Source organism: Aulonocara stuartgranti (assembly GCF_965226115.1).
Source record: "Aulonocara stuartgranti genome assembly, chromosome: 17".
Classification (NCBI taxonomy): Eukaryota; Metazoa; Chordata; class Actinopteri; order Cichliformes; family Cichlidae; genus Aulonocara; species Aulonocara stuartgranti.
In genome coordinates this window covers 146,735-167,522 of record NC_138953.1, presented here as the reverse complement: position 1 = coordinate 167,522, position 20,788 = coordinate 146,735, and the positions used below count along the sequence as shown (strand labels likewise).

Here is a 20,788-nt window from a genome sequence, read left to right as displayed (position 1 = left end):
CCACCTAAATATTTATACTGGTTTTGTGGTGGGTTATTTTAGTCATACAAATGCCAAATCTAAATTTTGAGAATTTTTCAGTTCGGTAAATATATTGATGAGTTCATGGTCTGTCATCCAGTGTCACCATACAATCTTTTTATTTATACAGCATGGTGATGTGATTCAGATTATTTCAATGTGGTTAAGTATTGTACTTTGTTCCATGTTGACTTATTTGTAAGTTGTATCCTCCACCTGAATTGGTAGTGAGTATTGGTTATTCAATCAGTTAATCATACAAAAACTGTGTAAATATGGTTATACACCATTCTGTCATCTTCATACTGTGAGACATATTTTCTCACAATTTTTTAGGTCACAGGTGATGAGATGGCAGTGTAAACTCTGCAAACATGAGGAGTCATCAAAAGTGTCACTACTCAAACATTATCGAGTGAAACATGGTACATTTGGTCATGGCTATTCCCAGTGTTGGGTAAGTTACTTTAAAATAGTAACTTAGTTACATTACTAGTTACTTCTCTCAAAAGTAACTCAGTTACTTCAAGTTACTCGTTACTTTCAAAGTAACTAGTTACTAGGGAAAGTAACTTTGGTTTTACTCAGAATTCTCTTGTTAATGTGTTGCTCCCATAACTTTGCCAGTCTTCTAGCTTGCTTACTTGCCACAGTGCACTGTGCCACCTACCAATAGAAAGGAAAAGATAATGTGCATATTTCCACGAGAGAAATCCCACGCCTGGACCGTCATTGACTGCTGCCATGATTCTAGCCTACGTCACAGCGTCATGTGCGCCTTTTACATCCAACACAAAAACTGCAGTCGTGGTGCTTTCGATTGTACTCAGAACTCAGAAATTCTGCCTTCTGAACAGGAAGATGTAGGTAACACCACACTGCAGATGAGCTGCATACAGGGCTGGACTGGGACAGAAAATTGGCCCGGGTATTTTGACTAGAGACTGGCCCACCATTATAGGAAAAATCATAAAGCCTTTGAATGAAAATAAACACTGTTGTGACAGTGATGTTCACTGTTTTGATGGTATATATGCATCAATCTATCAATCGTTTGTTGTAAGATTCAGATAATTATTTTTTAAAAGCGAGACATTTTAAATGAGAATAAGAAAGAAAAGTATTTCTTTGTGCCCCCCTCTCCCTGTTAATGCCCTACATGCCCCCCTGGCAACACTTTGCTAGACCCGCCCCTGCACAGTTACCAGCTGTCAGCTACTTAGAAAAGGATCCTGGTGTTATTTGTCTCTCAGAAACAGCTCATAACTTCAACTCATTCATGTCACCTAAAAGGTAAACCTGTTTCTCCATCACCTGTTCAGCTCTGATGATTCAGTAAGGACATCTCCTGGTTTCATCTTCATGTTTCCCTCTCACCAGATAACCAAACCGACATCATGACCAGCAGCTTTACAGCTGTGGCTCCAGCAAACATCAGCTGATAGTAGAAATTAATATTAAATAAATTCTAACAACAGCTGATCAAGCTTTAACGTGCTGCTGTTGTTTAGCGCGACATCCGCTGGTTTCCTCTTTCTGGCACAAAGTGGACGATAAACAAACAAGAGAGAAAAGACGATCAGCTGATCATTGATCAGTTTCATGATTGAAGTAGAAACGGGAGAGGGAGGGGGGGAGAATGAGAGAAGAAGAGGCAGCTGTGCAGCAAAGACACAGAATAACTCCAGCTTTGTGTCTTTTTCATTGTAGCTGAATTACGGGACAAACTGTTCCTTTTCAGCTCAATAAGAAACGCGTAATATTTTCTCTGAATACCAGACAGGACGGTTGGCAACTCTAATAACTTATGAACAAAATAAAGTTCAACATCAGTAACATCATAGCACCCACCCAGCTGTATAGAAACTCCGTCATGCTAGCTAGCACGCAGTACGGAAAAAGTCAGAATAACGAAAATAAACTCCACCTAAACTTGGTTCATATCTGACCCAGATAGACTGCAGGTCATAACTTCTTACCTGAAGTTCAGTTCACACTTGGACCGGCGGCTGCCTCGGGTCTCTTTTCCTTCTGCGCCCCTTTCCCTCCTCCACCTGCTGGCCTCCACCACTTGCTAATGTTACTGAATCTGTGGAAGCTCCGCGATAGCCACCACACGAAGTAACGAGTAACGACCCTATCTAAATCCCAGTAACGACTAACGCGTTCCTCATTTTGGCATAATAACTAGTTACCGTGCTCGTTACCACAATAATAACGTAGTTACTGTAACGCGTTACTTAATAACGCGTTAGTCCCAACACTGGCTATTCCATACCCTGTCTTCATTTGAATTGTCCTTGATCTTTTAAGACATGGGGTGCCTTACGCTCACACTTGTCTAGGTCTCACAGTTTGCATGAAACGGAAGAGTGTGAGGTCCTTCCAACTATTAGATGTAAAATCTGTGACTCTTTTTACCCAAACACAAAAGACTATTTTCAACATATAAATTCCCATTTGAAAAGCCATGAAACCATAGAGTGTGTTTTTGATGGTTGAGAGTTTAAGACAAACATTTGTGGGACTTATGCGACTCACAGAAGTCGAAAGCACAGATTTTGTTCATGGAAGCACTTTAAAACTAGCTTGATTTCAAAGCAAACTGTCAGTACATCTAATGAAATCTTCTTACCAGCACTGGAATTGAAAGATCACGAGGACTTGGATGTCACCATTGAACTTGGTTGTGAAAGGGAAACAACAAATGAAATTTTGAAAAATATTGGTGTGCTCTTGTTAAAACTGGAAAGCATCTATAATGTTTCTGGTAAATGTGTGGATGACTTGGTGGAACAGCTCAGTTATATCTGCACATTATCACTTCAGTATATTCCAAAGTCGATAAGTGATATTCTTATTAAGAATAACTGTAATATTGATGAGTCTTTTGTCAGTGAATTGACTGAAAAAATATGTCACTGTAGTCCTTTATGTGCAGCCCTTAGTCCTGATGGTCCCTTTGCTTCAAGATATAAGAGACAGAAATATTTCAAGGAAAACTTCTGTGTTATTGAACCAGTAGAATACTGTTTGGATCCAGAAAAGAATTCCACTTTTCAGTATGTGCCTATTCTTCAGTCCTTGCAGCTGTTACTGAGTAAAGAAGATGTTAACAGTATATTAACTAGACATTTGAACACTTCACAGTTATCCTCTTTCCACGATGGACAATATTTCAAGCAAAACCAACTTTGTGCTATTGAGGACTTAAGTATTTCCCTTGTTCTCTATGTGGATGACTTTGAAATTTGTAATCCACTTGGGACTTCAAGAAAAAAAACACAAAGTCACAGCTGTGTACTGGGTACTTGCTGATATACCAACTGAACTGAGATCACAGCTAACATCAATTCAATTGGCTCTCCTGTGTAAGGCAAGTGATGTTAAAACTTTTAGCTATGAAACTGTTCTCGAGCCACTTTTAAAGGATCTCATAACATTAGAGAGAGACGGGATTTTTTGTTCACAGCTTGGTAGATATATCAGGGGCACTGTTTTTTGTGTTTGTGCTGACAATCTTGGCGCTCATTCTCTTAGTGGACTCGTAGAAAGCTTTTCTGGACATTACATCTGTAGATTTTGCCTTGGAGACCATTCGGACTTTCAGCAAAAAGAAGTTCGTTCAGGAGCTTTTCCACCAAGAACAAAAGAGAACTATGATCTACATGTCCAAACCATAAAGGAAAATTCCTCCTCGGTTCATTTTTGTGGTGTGAAGAAAGGTTGTCCATTAACAGGGAAATTAAAATATTTCCATTTTGTCACAGGGTATGTTAATAGGAAAATTGTACTTAGTAGTCAGTATAATCTTTTAATGATATAAGTTTGCATATGGTAGAATGCTGCATGTAATTATTTGTGTGTAGAAGTATATAGTTGGTGGCATATTGAAAGAATGTCTCATCCTAGGAGGTCTGTAACATTCTAGGGTGTTCACCCCCACATCCTAAGAGCATGAGAGAGGTCGTACCTTGTCTTATTGTTTTACGGTAGGATTAACGTAGCTATGTCAGTTTTAGTTTAAGTGCTTCTTTACATATAGATGAACTGTTGGATTTTCCAGACCAGCAGGTTAAGGGAAGTCGTTTATGGGGCCACACTCTGACCCCACACACACACACACACACACACACACACACACCTCCACATTCCAATGTAAGGAACAAACGCTCACTGAAGTATAAATAAAGACCGGGGCAGTTTCTCAGTGCGAGTCTCTCAGTCTGGAGGCTGCCCTTGCTAGCAAGAAGTTCTGTGTGTTTCTCTTCTCTGAGTCTTTACTGAAGAAGTGTTTTAGAATATATTTCTTCACATTATTTGGTCCTTCGTAGCTGGATCAGAAAATATCAGAACTGTTATCTGTGACTCTGTTCCAGGATCCAGCACTGATTCCTGACGCCGTGGGGAGCCAGCACCGAAGCCTGTGCACAGCCCTCTTGGACGAGGAGAGAGCCCCAGGACGTTAAATTCGGGTCTGGGCCGGTGTTATAATCTGGTCCACGGCAGTGGGATTCAGTCCGATGATCTGAACCACCAGTGAGACGTCGGAGAGTGAGAAATACTATTTTGGTATATAAGACGGCCGCAAAGGTTTAAAGAAATGTGATAAAAAAGGAACTGTGTTTCGACCAGTTTTAGAGGTAGCTGAAATTATCTCGTGACAAATTAAAATATGTTTAAGTAAATAAAAACAAATATAAAACGGCCGCAAAGGTTTAAAGTAACGTGATAAATTAGGTTGGGTTCGCCGAAAGGAGCTGAATTAGACTTAGGTTTTAGAGGTAGCCGAAATTACTTCGTGACAAATTGTAAAAGCGCGCAAATGTCTATATGTGTGTGTGTGTCTGGAAGTAAGTTGATTTTACAGCACAATACGCTGCTGAACTACTTCCATTTTTGTTTTCTTTGCTGAGGCTCACGTACTGGTGACAAAGGAGAACGGTTGAGTTTCATCTCATAAAACTGATACCACTTCACCGTTAGGGTGAAGTTGAAGGCCGTATCAGTAAACCACTCTGAAGTCAAGCGTGCCAGCGACGGCCCAGCAAAATCTTTGAAATTGGGTGATAAACAAGTAAAATTAACAGCTGATGAGGAATGGTTAGAAAAACAACAAACCGGAGCAGGTAAAATAAGTGCAAATAGGTGGAGAAATCCACAAAAAGCAACAAAAAAAACCCAAAACAAAACAACAAAATGCAGATTCTTTAGATTGCCCTGATCAACAACAGCCGGTGCTCCAGACCATTAATTTAACCAGTTGTAAATAGAAATCTGCATTGAGCTTAGGGTTGCTCAAATTCAGTATAATGACATGTGAGATGAAGTAAAATAGGTAAATATTTAAACTAATGATGTGCATAGAGGCATTTGACCTGTTTGAAAGACTGTCGTCGTATTATGAGCCATGGTCGAGATATAGAGCACACCTGTGAAAACAACTAATATGTTGAACCCTGTATGAAACATCTAAAGGTACATGATGGAGAAGCTGAATTGAATATGAAAGTGCAAGACTTTGCCACTGTGGGGCAAAGCACGCGACCACTGTGAAGTTGCGTTGCGGTCTCTTCTGAGCTGATGAGCAAGCTACACATCATCAGATCGAGATCTGGCTGAGAACTCCTCAAAGAGAGGGAAACAGAACTATGATAACTGTGATAACTGGAGTGTGCAGAGTTTCCGTGAGCAGTTTTCCTGCATCTTGACTCATGTGTGTAGAGTGTTCATAGCATCAGCATCATGTTTTTGTTATTTGTTTTGTTGGGTTGAAAAATAGTTAAATAAACTTGTGATCATGCCTATGGATCACCATGGCACATATCATCAGCCATGTGATTTATTTACACAGATTAAAAAGTGAGTGTGAATGTGTCTGACGTCACAGTGCTTCTGTGCACTGTGTAAAAGTAATTGCCTTTGATTATGAGAGCGGTGATTCTGCAGGTCACCAGCTATTTTAAAAAATAAAAAAAAGAGTTCAATGATCGCGCACATCAATGCACTGTTCAGTCAGCTGCAGTGACTAACAACACTGCCTTGCTAGCGTTTGTCATCTCCAGGAAGGTGGAGGAAGCAGAGCTGCCAGAGGAGCTGAAAGGTTTTCTCTGTAAAGCCGCTGACGCGATTCTGAAAATGTGCGCCACTTCAGCAGTGTGTTCCTCTCGCATCGCTGCCTGGCAGACGATGGTTCAGAGGGCAACCTGGCTCCGCCTCCACCTCTGTAGAGGCCCTTCCACTAAAAACGGCTTTTCTTAGGTTTCTGTTCAATATCTTAGCTCCACAGATGTTCTTACCTTGATGGTGGGTGTGAAAACAGGTCAACAACAGAAAAAAAATAGTTATGTTTAAGCTAGAAATGGTAAGTCATGTTTTAAATGTGCAAATTTTGCCTCAGTTGAGACTTCCTGTTTTACAGAGTGGAAATTCCATCGAGAAAAAAAGAGAAGTCATCATCAGATGTCTCATTGACCATCTGGGAGAGGATCCAAGTGCCTTAATCAAAACCTTTGAGGTTGGTGCAATAAATCTGTTTTAGGAATATTAGTAGTTTATTTTAGCTTGTGAGATCATAGAAAAGTTTTAAGATACTGTTCTAAAGAAAAAAAAACACTTCAAAGCATACAAAAGAATAGCATTTGCATTTGCTATTGCTATAAGATTTTGGAGCACAGTGTCCACATATTATGAGTACCGGTGATGTCATACAAATGAAACTTTTTGTTTCAATGTTTGGAAATATGTGCGCTTAAAACAGTTGTTTCTCTTTTTAAAGGACGGTGCTGATGCTGTCTTTGTTGAAGAGGCTTTGGCTGAGGAGGTGATGAAGATTTACCTGCTGCAGAATCAAGACAGGTCAGGCGAACCTACTGATGTGGGTATTGTTATTGAAGGCGTTACTGTTCTGGGCAAACTTGGGAATCTGAGCAAAGCCTGTTGCTATCTTTTGGGACTGTGCTATGCTCTGGATCTGAAATACCCCAAGAATTTCAAATGCACATTTGAAGCATTTCAAAAAGTGTTCATGGAGCTGGATCCAGGAAACCTTTCTGTCAAGGTTCAAAGACTGAAAAATGACCTCTGTTCATTGTAGACAAAATTTCACAGGGCTGTTCTTAAAGTGTTAGACTTGTTAAGTGACATGTAATGCTCATCAAAAGGTTCAGTTGCGGCATTACATTGTGTTGACATTCCTGTTCATAAATAATGTTTGTACCATAAACTGTTTTTGTATTAACTTTCCAGATTCACATTAAGGTGTAAATGGGAGAGTATCTTCTGTATGTTTTTTTTTTTTTTTTTTTTTTTTTTTTTTTTAGTGCAATCCTTTTTGAAACCTTTTTATTTAAATTATGGATGTTTTTTGGTCACTCTTTAGTTATAATCTTCCCAATTTTTTGGAATCAAAATAAGATGTTCAAAAACTATGTCACAGTGCAAATGTTTTTTTTTTTTTCAGGATTTATATTTTTTTGGGATCTTAATTTTATTTTTGTCATTTGACCTTTTCTGAAAAGGTAAAGCACTGCGTTCACTTGAGCCACTTTTATTCTTTGTATGGCAGGTACATTTTTCTTGTTGTTAGCATCAATATGCCAGTTTTACAGAGTTTTATCAAGCATGCCAATTTGGATGCAATTTTATTAAATAAGGCTGTTGTGACTGAAATTTTATCCAAGTTTTATCCACTGAATGTAGAACAGATTTCAGCTCACTGTGTTCAGAGAAGGAATCTGCTAAATGTGTGATTCACAAAAAAGCTGTTTAAAATAAATCATTGTGAACAATGTTGAACTGACGTGGTTCTTTTTTCCTGTGTGTGTGTATAAATAAAATAACCACTTAATTGTAATTAACGTTTTTGCTTAAGTTAACTTAAAAATATTAAGTAAATTGAACCATTATTTAAAAACAAATAATTGTAATGGTGTAGGTTAAATGTGCCAAGCATTTCAGCATTTCCTAATTAATATTTTATGTAGTTTGAACTTTTGGTTACTGTTGTTTTTGTCATGGTCGCTGTGTGGCAGGCAGGATGAGGACCCAAAATGCAAACTCACGGACTCAGGGGATAAACTCAAAATGCAGCTTTATTGCTGACAGGTGACAAACGAAAGCAGTGATACCAAAGCAATACAAAACTAAACTACACTGGGAAAAGCTAATTGTAACATATACCAGAAGACACGGGGAGAACCACACACAGCATGAGGGAGAACGCGACGCCGAACAGAGGGAGACGCAGACAGAAATACACAGAGGGTTAACGAGGAAAGTGGGAACACACGGGGAACACAGCTGACACAGATAACCATAACGAGACAGGGCGGGGTGAACATAACACTGACGGGAGACGGGCAGAGTCAAACAGGAAGTACAGAGGTTCAGACAGGAGGAGGGAGAGCACGGGGAAAACACAGACATACGGGCTGGGGAAACATGGAATAGAACATAAGGAGAGACGAGGGTTCACAGATACACAAAGGGGCACACAGGGGATAAAAGCCACGAAGGGAAAACACTTAGGGAACAACACAACAGGGCAACTCAGGAAACATGGCCTAAATAGGGAACAAAATACAAACATACAAGAAAACTAAGAATACTGGGCCAACATGGCCCAGGACCATGACAGTTTTAACTTACATTTTCAATTGTACTTACTCAATTTTGTATGTTACTGTAACATCTTTAATTGTTCATAACAACTTATTCCATTTTAGTTGGATTTACTCAATTAATAAGGTGTATTTAAGAGATGTGATTGTTTTTGCATTTACTCATTATTTTTGAGTGTAAAAGTGTTGCACCAAAATATTTAAGTAATTATCAGTTTTAGTTCTTAGAGTGTAGAGTGTGCTGTAGCGTACAGTGTACGCTGTAAACTGACTGGTTTCCTTTGCATCAGTCTGCATCTCCCAGTTACTTTTTGTGTTTCCCACACATTTTTTCCCCAGGTGGCAAAAAATGTGCGTTCTCTTTGCAAGCTCGTAACCAGCGCTCTCTGCTGTCAAGGGTGAGTATTGGTTAATGCTCATCATGTGACTGATGCAAGGCGGCTCCTTCTATTTAGCCAAACTGTGATTAATATTTAAATGTTTTTGTTGAGGAGCATCAAAAAAAAGGCATTGGGGCTCCCATCAGGAAAGAAGCAGCTGCTTTTCTTTATCTATCTGCTCACATTCTTTGAGCCAAACAGCTCATCGCTGTTCACACACACACTGTGATCCGTCTCTGCGTGTGACAAAGGATGATTATTTTCTTTGTTCCCTGATTGCCAAGACTCTGGAGAATAATCATTTAAAACCAAAGGTTATTCTAATAGCAAAGGGTTTGGCTTAGGCTGATCCCAGACAATGACTGAGTTGACATTTGTTGCTGGGGCTGTTTGAAAGAGTAACTCTTCTTCTGGAAGAATAACGTGAGGTATGCTGGTTTCGTCTATGAGCATAGTCACCACAGGTTGTGACTAGGGGTGGGTTTTGATTATCGATTTATCAATTAAAATCAATTCTGGCTTGGATAACGTGATATCGATTCATTAAAATCCTGAATCGATTTTTTAATATAAATTTATTTTGCCCAAAACGCCAGAATCTCAGGTTAAACCTCACAAAATGTCAACCAGGGGCGGAGCGTGGGGGTGGCTTACTGGGCTTAAGCCCGGGTTGTTTTGTCAGAAGCCCGGGGTCTTTTGGAGTGTAATTTTTTCATAGTTAGATGCCTGGCTGACAACTGTATAAAACAAAAAGTACACACAATATTCGAAGCACATAATGCACACTGTGGGAATTTACGACTGTGCGTGAATCCCCCCTGATATTGGTATGATCCAAGCTCCGGCACTAAGCGACTGAGCGAGGGGGCGGGGCTGCAGCCAGGTGCTCTTGTGCCTGTGAGTGCGCTGTTGGAGAAACGTAGCCAGCCATACTAAGGAGAGCTTAAGTTTGACCAGGTACCAAAGCAAATCATTCGTACCGTACAAATGACGGTGAATCACGAAAGATTGATATCAAACTGATCACTTGACCAATATTACGTTACTCGCTCTTCAAGTGAATCAACAAATGGCGAAATGAAAAGCCGAACAAATGCTATTTTTTTAGAGTCTTAGCTTACGTGTGTTTATTTCATATTTTCAGTTCTTACCCTCCCCGACTAAATCGGTTTCAGTTATGTACTGAAATATAAGAATGGACATTCGAGGCTTCTTTCAAAGAAAAAACTCAGGTAAATGTTATTTTATATATTATGCTTTGTATGTTGTTCAGTATATTTCTATGCAAAACAAGAGGGTACACAGCAGGATATTCACATTTGTAACCAGATATTTACACTTTAGGGAGAAAACATTTTTACTGTACAACATCAATTTGTTTTAGATAAATATTGAAATATCTTTTGAATTAGTTAAATGTCAGAATAAAGAGAGACAGAGCTTCTATTTTTTATCACTTTCATCAAATTTAGGAGCACATGTACACTAAGTTTGTTAATTAATAAGAAAACTCCAGAGGATTCCATTCTGAGCTGAAGAAGCTTCTGATTGGTTAGTAGAGTCCATGTGAGTAAACTGGTGGCACAGCTGTGGATGCATATAAGACAAAACACAGAGCCTGTTTCTGTGACATGGGAACATCAAGAGATGTCAACCAAAACACCAGGAACAGAACTGTGGAGCTCCATAAGTGTGGCTCAGTTTGAATACAATTTGGTGCCATTTACAATTAAGAAATACAGATAGTTTCTCTCTTTACTTTAAAGTTAACAAATATGTTTTTATATTTATCTAAAAAATAAACATTTAGTCTGATTTGATGTTACAATTAAAAAAGTGTTTGTGTTTTGATCTGAAGAGTACATTAATATGTGGTTTCAACTGTATATTTAATGATTGTCAGCACAAAGAGGGAGAGAGAGGAACAGAGAGGGAGATGGAGAATGAGGACAGAACAGAGATGAACAAGAGCAGGTGAGACACACATGTTAGTCAAATGGTTGTTTACCAGAAGTATCACCGTATCACAGGTCCTCATGTATCTCGTACCTAGTGTTTCTTTTTAGGTTTGTTATTTTTCAAATTCTACATTTATTAAGTTATTACGGAGCCCCCCAGGGGACATGGGAGAAAAAAAAATTAGGGAGGGGAAAAAAAAAAATTAGGGAGAAAAAAAAAAATTAAGACGGACTTTTGCGAGATCTCGCAAAAGTATTGCGAGCGCTCGCAAAAGTATTGCGAGATCTCGCAAAAGATCCCGCTGCTTTTTGATAGCGTTTCAGTTGAAGGGTGCGGTGCTACGGTACGGGGCTCCATACGGTGCGGACATGGAGGAGGATTTAGAACATTTCTTGCGGTCAAGAGAGGTCCCACACGACGACATCATGCACATGCAACAAGACAAAGTACGTATAAACAACAAAGCATTAAACACCGCGGTTCAAAAGGCGAGTAACTTGTTGAAAAACCGAGGTCGTATATGCAGGCCTTTAATGTTAATTCTTGTAAATATGTTCAGGTTCATTAAACATAACTCGTTAAGTGCACATATGTTTTGAAATTTCAAATCGTGTCCAAATTCATGGGCTGCATCCTCCCGAGGACTCGGGCTTCGTGGTCTACGTGGGCCGGGTTCTCAGAACGGCTGGGGAAATTGGACGTCTAGCCTTCTGATTAGCGTCACCGCTGTCTCGGTGGAGTGTAATAAGCTCGTCCGTCTGCTCCTTTCTATCTAAAATATAAGACGACACTGGAGTAAATTCTCGACCATCTCGCACTTCTGTTTAATCAGTTTTCTGTGTGACGTTGATTAAGCGCTGTAAAACCAATGTGGAACCCACCCGGGGGATTAATAAAGTTTTATTTTATCGAATTTAATCTAATAACTTTAATCTCAGCCAAACCGTTTTACTCACGAACAAATGAAACACTGAAAAAAGCCAAACATTAACATTTTTAGGTTGTCTAAGTGTTTTATATATTAAGTTTAGCCTGAGTAGCTAAAGTCCGCGGTGATCTGAAAATAATATGCCGGGAGTTGTGCCGTTCTTGGCGGCTTTAGTGACCCTTGAGCTCTCGGCTACCTATCGAGCTGGTGGGTAACAGACATCAAGGAAAACGTCGAAGCACTTTTGCAAATATGCGATATCTTGATAAACCGAGAAGATATTTCAAGTTTATACACCCACGTTCTCCCCTGAAATATGTTTAAAAAAATTTTGTGACCCAGAAAGATTAATAACGGTCATTTTAAAACTTATTAACGGCCGCCATTACCGGAAACTGGAGTTTGGCTGGGCCGCACTTTGAATTCTGGGATATGGGCCACGAAGCACACACCGGACCCATCCTTCAAATTCGGTGAAAAGTGAATGTAATTCTTTGTATTACACCCCCTGGCATATGTTAATTTTGTTCTGGTTGTATACATGTTCTGTATACTGTTTCTTAATAAAGTTCAATAATTAAAAAAAAAATAGGTGAAAAGGAGGACGCATTTGTCTGCTGCATTCGGAGGAGTTTACGAATTTAAAATAGAATCTTTGTAGAGATTGCCAGAATTGTTGTACATTTCTGTGCAAATAAAAAAAGAGGAGTCTACGAAATTGGATAGCCTTCGGTGCATCGCTGTGACATAATCGGTCTACAAAAGCGTCCTCAGGAGGATGCAGCCCATGAATTTGGACAATGTGATAAATACAGTTTAAAAAAAAAAAAAGAGGTTGCAGCCCATGAATTTGGATGTTGTTATCTGGCTGTGCCATTACCATGGTAACATGGACAGCATGGCACAAAATACTTGGTGGAACTTACCTTACTTATACCTTACTAGCAAAATATTTTTTAGTAACGTAGTATATTGCTACAGGAAAAATGATTCTATGTTTCTTTACCTTCTTTTAAATGTACAAAGATGCCCTTTGTCTGTGGTTAGATTAGTTTAGAAGTGTCTTTTTAGACTTTCCCAGCAAAGACATATTGTTTCGGGGACATATTGTTTTATCTCTCCCAGCTCTCAGCTGACGAGACTAGCACCATATATGGAGTTGTTTATTTTATCTGTTTATTATTTTCTTATCCTGTTCTCACTGTCTCTGTGATTTGTGCCAATAAAAATGCCAAGCCACTGTCCATGGTTGTGGGTTGTTTCCAGCAGCTCACCCGTGTACACGTTAAGCATAAAAAAGTAACTTTGTCTCATTGTGTCTCTATTCCTCCTGGGTTTATTTTGCAGGGTTTTCTCCCAACATATATAAATATCTACTACTATTACTATACTAATACTAACACAGCAACAGTAAAGTAATAAGACAGAAGTTGACAGAGTAACTTTTGATAATGATCATGAACAGTGATTAAGAACTCTATTCTAATACAGTTAGTATTCCATGTGTGCTAGTGTGGCTTCCTAGAGTAAAAGTATATTAATACCATTTCTCTAATGTTTTATGTCTGCAGGTGGATAAGGCAGTGCTGTCCGTCATGACTGATGGACAAATGGCAAAATACATAAGGACATATGGTGACAGACTAGCTGTCCAGTCCTTCTGTCAACAAACTAAGTAAAGCACGGATAAAGAGACTGTTCTGCAGAACCTAAGAGATAAAATTGCGGCACGGAAAGTAAGATCAAAAACCAAAGGAGTGCTGTGTGGTTCATCAGGTGTGTTCCAAAAGCAAAGTGAAGGGATGGCAAGACAGAGAAATACTGCAGCAGAGAAGACCTGCAGAAAAATAGAAATCGGATGGCTTCATTTAAGCAGTAATGAATACCGTCAAGTGAGAACCAGAAATGGTGGAGGAACAAGACATGCAACTGTGGAAAAAACTACAACTGTAGCTAAGATTTTGGAAATGGGAAAGGACCTGTTTTTTTCAGATGGGTACTCGCCAAAAGGGAGAGTTGAAGACTTTGTCATTGATATCTGTGATTTTAAAAGAAATCCGATTGCTTTAGATGACACTGTTGGCAAACTTTATGAACAAACCAAATTGAAGATCCTGAGATTTTACATTTGCACGAAAGATGAAACATTGTTAACAGTTCAGTCCTCATCTGAAGAGGATTTTTCTGTCAGCATAACTGAAGAAGATTCACCGGTGACATTACTTGGATTTGACAGTGAGACAGATGATTTTGTCCCAGATCTACTTGAACATGGGGATTCATCTGACAGTGACACTGGCAAACAGGTTTGTTAAAATAAGAAAGTTATTATTAAAAATAATGATCACTTTAAAGTTACTGTATTTTGTTGTGTTTAGTAGTGCTCGGTGGTAACATGCGACATTTTCTAATTTTGTTGTACTATTGTACTATTGTACTAGGTTTGACTGTGCAACTGCAATAAAGAGTTGTCTTATTCAAGTGCTTTATGTACATCTACGAATATTTGCACTTCTGAAGGATGAAATTATTCCAGGAATTTGTTGTTGACTTGTGTGGTAAGGTACATTTAATACATCTGTGAAAGACTTACAGCTTTTTATTCATTAACATGTACAAAATGACTGGCTGCTGAAAAAATAATTGAATTATTTTCGTTTGTGTCTTGTGTTTGTTTTCTGGTTCACAGATTCACAATTTCCAGATGGAACCCAATCCAAAAAAACTGAAATCACTCTGTGAGGCAGTGACAACACAAAGTCCAGAAAAATCCCATCATATGCATTCAACCCCAACAGACATTAAAAACACTGTCGTGGGACAGCGGCAGCAGACTGACTCAAGTGATCATGATTTCCCTGACCACTGCTCTGAAATTATTGATCTGACCAGTATAGTTCCTAACAAATCCTTCAAACTAGAGTCCTGGGACAAACTTCCAGAAGATTTGGAATGTCGTTTTCCACACATAGACGAAGCGGATACGGTTGTATGGAATCCTGAAGAGGATCTTGTCAGAGCAGATGGTGATGACACAGTCGTGATAACCCTGAATTATGTCAACAGTGAGGATCTCAGACAGGTAAGACCATGGACAGTTGTGGTTGATATGGTTCAAGTGTGACAAAATATGGAAATTTATTAATAATCAAATTCAGTAACTTGCATAGTTCTGATTTTAAAAAAGCTGATCATGCATTCCTGCTTGGACAAAATTTAAGCATGTGTGTTATTTTCTGTAATATTCTTTTGGATCTTAAAAGAAATAACTCACAGTACTGTGAAAGAATTGCTCAATTTCTATTAATCAGAATTCATCTCTTGTTTGTTTAAAACTTGATTTTTTTGCAGCAGTAATACAACATTTTAAGTAGCAATAAGTACATCAAGATCTGATAAAAACCTGTGGGATTCCACTGTAATATGTCTTTTTACTCTTGTAAGTGAGACATGTAGGCTGAAAATAAAGTGGTGTATTTTTGTTCTATTTCTTAATACCTATTGACATATTTTGCAGACTTTTTAAGAACATTCATGACTTAGAATAGGCCAAGGTAGAAGATTGAAGAAGAGTCTTCTAATCTTGAAGGGTTAAGGTGTCTGTTGTCAATTAATGCAATACTTCCTTCTCAGAATGCCGACACAAATGGATTACCTATGGATGGTTTCCTGCTACCATTGTCTTCAGCTAATGGCTTGCCCACACCCCATATGCAGTCAATACAAGAGGAAGCACCCCAGATTGCACAGGTAAGATGGATCAATTCAGGCAACCATAAACACCTACCTTTACATACTGTAGAGATGCCAAAAATGTCATGCTATTTTCTGAGGATATGGCAGTTTGTGGGTCTATTTGAATTAAAAGGATATTGTCAGTTGAGAGACAATTCCAGTGTTTTACATTAACATAAGATTAAACAGGAAATTTAGTCTTGAAATCAAGTTATTTACATAACACAGCAGTGAGACATTGTTTTGGTGTCACTATTGTGTTCTCTACCTATTTTGCACATAAGTGAGTCTTCTCATACATGTAAAGAACACTTGTATAATTTTCTGTGAGGCATACAAGGACATCCATCAGGCCACAATGTTAATGTTATATATAAATTGTCAGTGCAACCATGGTTTGGGAATGTACAGCCCACTAAAATTAGACAAATAAATTTCAAACTTTTTCAGAACATTGATATTGTGTAATCTGTACAATTCATTTGCATTTCTTATGGAATGTGCATGTTTTGTCTTTTACTCAGGACCATGGACTGAATTTCATTGCACAAGGTTTGCGTTTAGATTCAAGCAACCAACTTTCCCCATCAAATTCAGGAGACCCACAGAGCCCCCTACATGTATCAATTCGCAGGATAAAAGTTGTTGATGATCTTTTGGCTGTATTTATAGACAGTCGCATTCTGAATGTGACTTTAAAGATGAACTTTGTAAATGAAAATGCTGTTGATGATGCTGGGGTGTCAAGGGAGGTTTACACTGCATTTTGGGAGCAATTTTTGGAACAGTGTGAAGGTGAAAATGAACAAGTTCCAAGGCTGAGGCCAGACTTTAGTGAGGCTGAATGGCAAGCAGTTGGGCAGATATGGGTGAAAGGCTTACTAGACCATGGTGTCTTTCCAGTGAGGCTGTCAAGGGCTTTCATTTTAGCCTGCATCCACGGAATGGACTCAGTTGATGTAGACATTCTGATTGCATCGTTTCTCAACTATCTGCCTCCTGTTGAGAGATCAGCTGTTGAGAAGGCTCTCCAAGGCACAATGGATGAAAATGATGAAGAGGACCTGCTTGACCTTTTTACAAGGATGGGTTCCCACTTCCTACCACCTAAGAACAACATGCAGCCTGCCATTGAAACAATGGCTCATAAGGCCATTCTCCAAGAGCCTAAGTATATAATGGATTGCTTCTCCACACCCATGGCACATCTGCAGCTGAAACTGGCAGACAAGGAAAGTGTGTTATCTCTGTATGAGACAAAGAAGGCCACAGGCAAAAGACTAGTGCAGCTATTTGAAGCAACAAAAATCATGCTGTCTCACGGAGAACAAACAACGTTTAACCATCTTCAGCGTTATGTTAAAAACGCTGATGAAACCAAAGCTGAAAAAATCCTGCGCTTCTGCACAGGATCTTCCGTGATATGTGTTGACAAAATTTTGGTGTGCTTTAATGCTGAAACTGGGCTCAACAGAAGGCCTGTTGCTCACACCTGTGGAGCTACCCTTGAAGTGCCATGCACTTACAGTTCTTATCCTGAATTTCGCACAGAGTTCGACAATGTCCTTTCCAGCAATTACTTTGAAATGGACATCATTTGAACTTGATGAGTGTACTAATGGTTAGAGCTGTAATTTTTATTTGTATGATTATCCTTGAGTTCATAAATTCTGTCTTGTTTCATTTTGTCATTGAAGCATTTGATATATTCAGCCGTATAACAAGCAGTCACAAATTTAATTTTCTGATGGTTTAGTTGTATGTTAGGTCAGATTTCACAAGGACTCTTTATTGTTTAAAATTCTTTGAAAATGACCACATCTTTAACTTCTGTTGAAAACAAGGTTTGTGTTTAGCGTTAGAGGGACAGATCACATCAAAATTTGCTGTACACATTGTCATTATTTTCTTTTACTCCAGCCATCAGCCAGAATAAAGGCTCGCTTTTGTTTTAAGTTGATTGTCCTCTCTCTCTCCTTGTCTGCTTTTGGGTACGTTCTCTCAACACACCTGCATACCCCGCAGTGACACACATTGGCTTGCTGTTTATCCATCTAGAATGTTTTGTCGTGAGTTGCCTAGTTTTGGGAGATATTAGCTGTAGAGATCTCTTCCTTGTTGAAAAACAACATGAAGCTACATAAGGACTTTGCTACTAAGCATTAAGTACCATGTGAAACAAGAGAGGGGTAGGCTTGTACAGTCAATATCTCTAAAATTGGGCAACTCACACTAAAACAGTGTGGATTAAGGAATACTACAGCTAGCGAACAGAAAAATTTGTAAATTTGATTTTAGGGTGAAAAGTCCATTAATGTTAGTAAAGAATGTCACTATGGTTGCGAAAGAAGTTATTGAAAGTTAATGATAAGACCCTGTTTACAAATTCTTAAAGCTGATGTGGCCTATAAACATCATCTTGTAACAATAAGTCCTATTTTCCCTTGATTAGCTTCCAAAATGTTTACTAGTTGTTTTGTTAAAAATCATATTGCCATCACAAGTTTTTTTTTTTTTTGAAAGGACTTTGCCATAATGTGACATACAGATGATTCACAATTCTTTATACTGTCTTATATAATTACAAATTAACAAGCAATGATAATCAGATTTAACAGTTTCTAGGATAAACAAGATTGTAGGCCAGGATTTCTAATTAGATTAAATAGTATATATGGTTAATTATAAAGTATTGCTACATTTTTGACAGATTATGCACTTCTGTCTACCCTTCTCTGAAATTAAAGTGCCTGGGAACACAGGCAGTCAATACACAGATGTTGTCGATATGCTTTTGTCATTTGCAATTTTTTAGTTGTCTGTACTACATAGTCCAAAAATAATTAGAAATTGATTAGATTTCAGTTTATTTGTCCGGTAGTTCAACAACACATATCATCCTTTCAGAAGTGGTGAGTTTTGCAAAAATAGCATTCGAATGAAATTGCTGTTCATCAACAGAACAGGTGGGTGCAAAGAATTTGTTATTCAGCTGATAAAATAAGCTTCAGATAAATTCAGTGACAAAAAAAGAATGTTTATATCTATTAGAAATTCTAAGAGTTCAAAAGGTCTCTATTTAGTTCTTTATTTTTTCAGTTTTGTTTAACCAACATTAAAAAACTAAATGCGTGAGTGTTAATTTAAACATTGATCTAGGGATTTCCACCCATTTAACACGTTATTTATTATATTTTATTTTATATTTTATACATTTTATTTTGTGATGTGATGTGAGCGCAGGTGCAACCCAACAGGCCCCAAACGTTCCTGGCAGCAAGTAAAAATGAAATATAAAAATATAGTCCAAACAGGTAAGGTGTAATTGTATCATGGGCCATAGTGCTTGGTCTGTTTGTCCGATGTAAATCAATTGCAGTTAGAGGCTACATTAATTGTCTTTCTGTAAGCACTTATTGAAATTATCTGAGCACATTACAAGTACATATTTGCTTACTCTGTATGCTCAAATGTGACCCGTTATGGCCACTAGAAAAAAAGCGGAGGCCCGAAAAAAAAGATGGGGGTCCTCCACCACCACCACCACACAGAGGCTGAGCAGTTGGCTTCCACATTTGTGATAATGGGAACACCACAAACGAGTACAGGAGACGTTTCACTTCCTCAGTTTCCTTTATCTCTCACTCACACACGCATGCATCCAGGCACGCAACAAAACATATTTTATTAACTCACCTGGATGAGTCCCATGCAACAAAACTGAAGGAGGTTTTTGTCCAGAAACCCACCATCAAAGTACCCGTTGTCTCTGATGTCTGCAAATAAGGATAACCAGAACTCCAGACACTGGCTGCGAAGAAAACGCCACCAGTATTCAATCCTTTGATTGGCGGTACTTGCTCCCTCCAAGTAACTCTCAGGGGTGTCGTTAGGAGCCACGGGCACAAGGAAACGCTGAAAGCCTCTAACATGGCCATTTTCAGTTCCAAGATCGCCCCTCACAACTCTAGGGCAGCCCTTTAAACGCTGCACCGCTTCTATGTAATACCCCCCGATCACTTTCGGATTACTATTTGTTGTGTATGCATTAAGCCAGATTATTTTTCTCGAGAAACCGTCAATACTACCATTGATACAGATGCCATATGGCTTCAGTTTGTCGTAGGAGTCCATGTGCCAGATGAAATTCGGCCCTTTTGAAAAATAGTTCCTCCGCCTGAAACGTACTGCTTGCCTCAGTGCGACGCCTCGGGGATCCAGCTCCTTCAAAACCAAGCGCACATCCTCTTTCCTCACGCGTAGTCCATGTTCCCTGCATTTAGCGTACATCCATCGGTATCCGTGAAGCTGCCCAGAGTACTGCAATTGGTTGTCTATAAATTCAACCAAGACGGCCAGGTCAGAGTACGCTTTGTGGCAATACTTTTGCGAGCGCTCGCAATACTTTTGCGAGATCTCGCAATACTTTTGCGAGCGCTCGCAATACTTTTGCGAGATCTCGCAAAAGTCCGTCTTAATTTTTTTTTTCTCCCTAATTCTTTTTTTTTTTCCCTCCCTAATTTTTTTTTCTCCCATGTCCCCTGGGGGGCTCCGTAAGTTATGCAGGCTTGTTTGCACAACAAGGCTAAATAATTATATAAACGTTTCTCAATCTAAATAGTGGACTTTGGTAGAATTAAAAAATAAGTGTAGTGCAGGTCTATGATGATTTTTAGTGCTACTATCATCTAGTTCTGATTCTGGTTCTGTCTTGGTTAAGTCCTCAGTAGTCCTGATTTTGAACTGTTGCAGTCCTGTGTTAATTCCGGATCAGTTCTGGGCCTGGTTGAATTGGGGTTTAGTCCTCGTGTCTTGATGCAGCCCCGACTTTGTTCTGCCTTGCTGCTTAATTAAAAAACTAGTCTAAGGTGTCCTGCACATGTGATATAGATTTTTCCCTATATGAAGTCATTCTTTTTTGAACAAAACTCAAAACAGAGCCAATTAATCTTTCAGTCATTTCTACCCCCCCCCCAAAAAAAAAAAAATAAATCCCACATGCATACTACCCTTTAGGGCTAAGCCCCGGGTGTTTCAAATGTCTGGCTCCGCCTCTGATGTCAACAACCACCAAACAGCTAAAACAGTAAAAGAGAGCAGGAACACGGATTCTGCACGGAGACGTAAACACAAAGCTCGGACCC

General features: G+C 38.9%; 1 protein-coding gene and 1 long non-coding RNA gene across 7 annotated transcripts in view; both read left to right on the top strand.

Moving 5' to 3' along the window:
* LOC309692627 (uncharacterized protein) overlaps positions 1-18,176 on the top strand; it is a 185,167-nt gene extending 166,991 nt beyond the window's left edge. The window contains exons 1-7 of one of the 6 annotated variants that reach the window (XM_082511299.1): positions 9,916-9,979; positions 10,167-10,254; positions 10,926-10,996; positions 13,481-14,215; positions 14,599-14,991; positions 15,543-15,659; positions 16,169-18,176. In XM_082511299.1, the coding sequence (XP_082367425.1) occupies positions 13,712-14,215; positions 14,599-14,991; positions 15,543-15,659; positions 16,169-17,245 (2,091 nt within the window). In that variant the 5' untranslated portion in view covers positions 9,916-9,979; positions 10,167-10,254; positions 10,926-10,996; positions 13,481-13,711 and the 3' untranslated portion in view covers positions 17,246-18,176. The other 5 variants (XM_082511300.1, XM_082511301.1, XM_082511302.1 and 2 more) reach the window with 5 other exon arrangements.
* LOC309691964 lies at positions 6,214-7,818 on the top strand. Its single transcript, XR_014272173.1, has 3 exons — positions 6,214-6,327; positions 6,443-6,538; positions 6,800-7,818. It is a non-coding gene; the product is annotated as an uncharacterized lncRNA (long non-coding RNA).
* Positions 18,177-20,788: the final 2,612 nt, after the last annotated feature.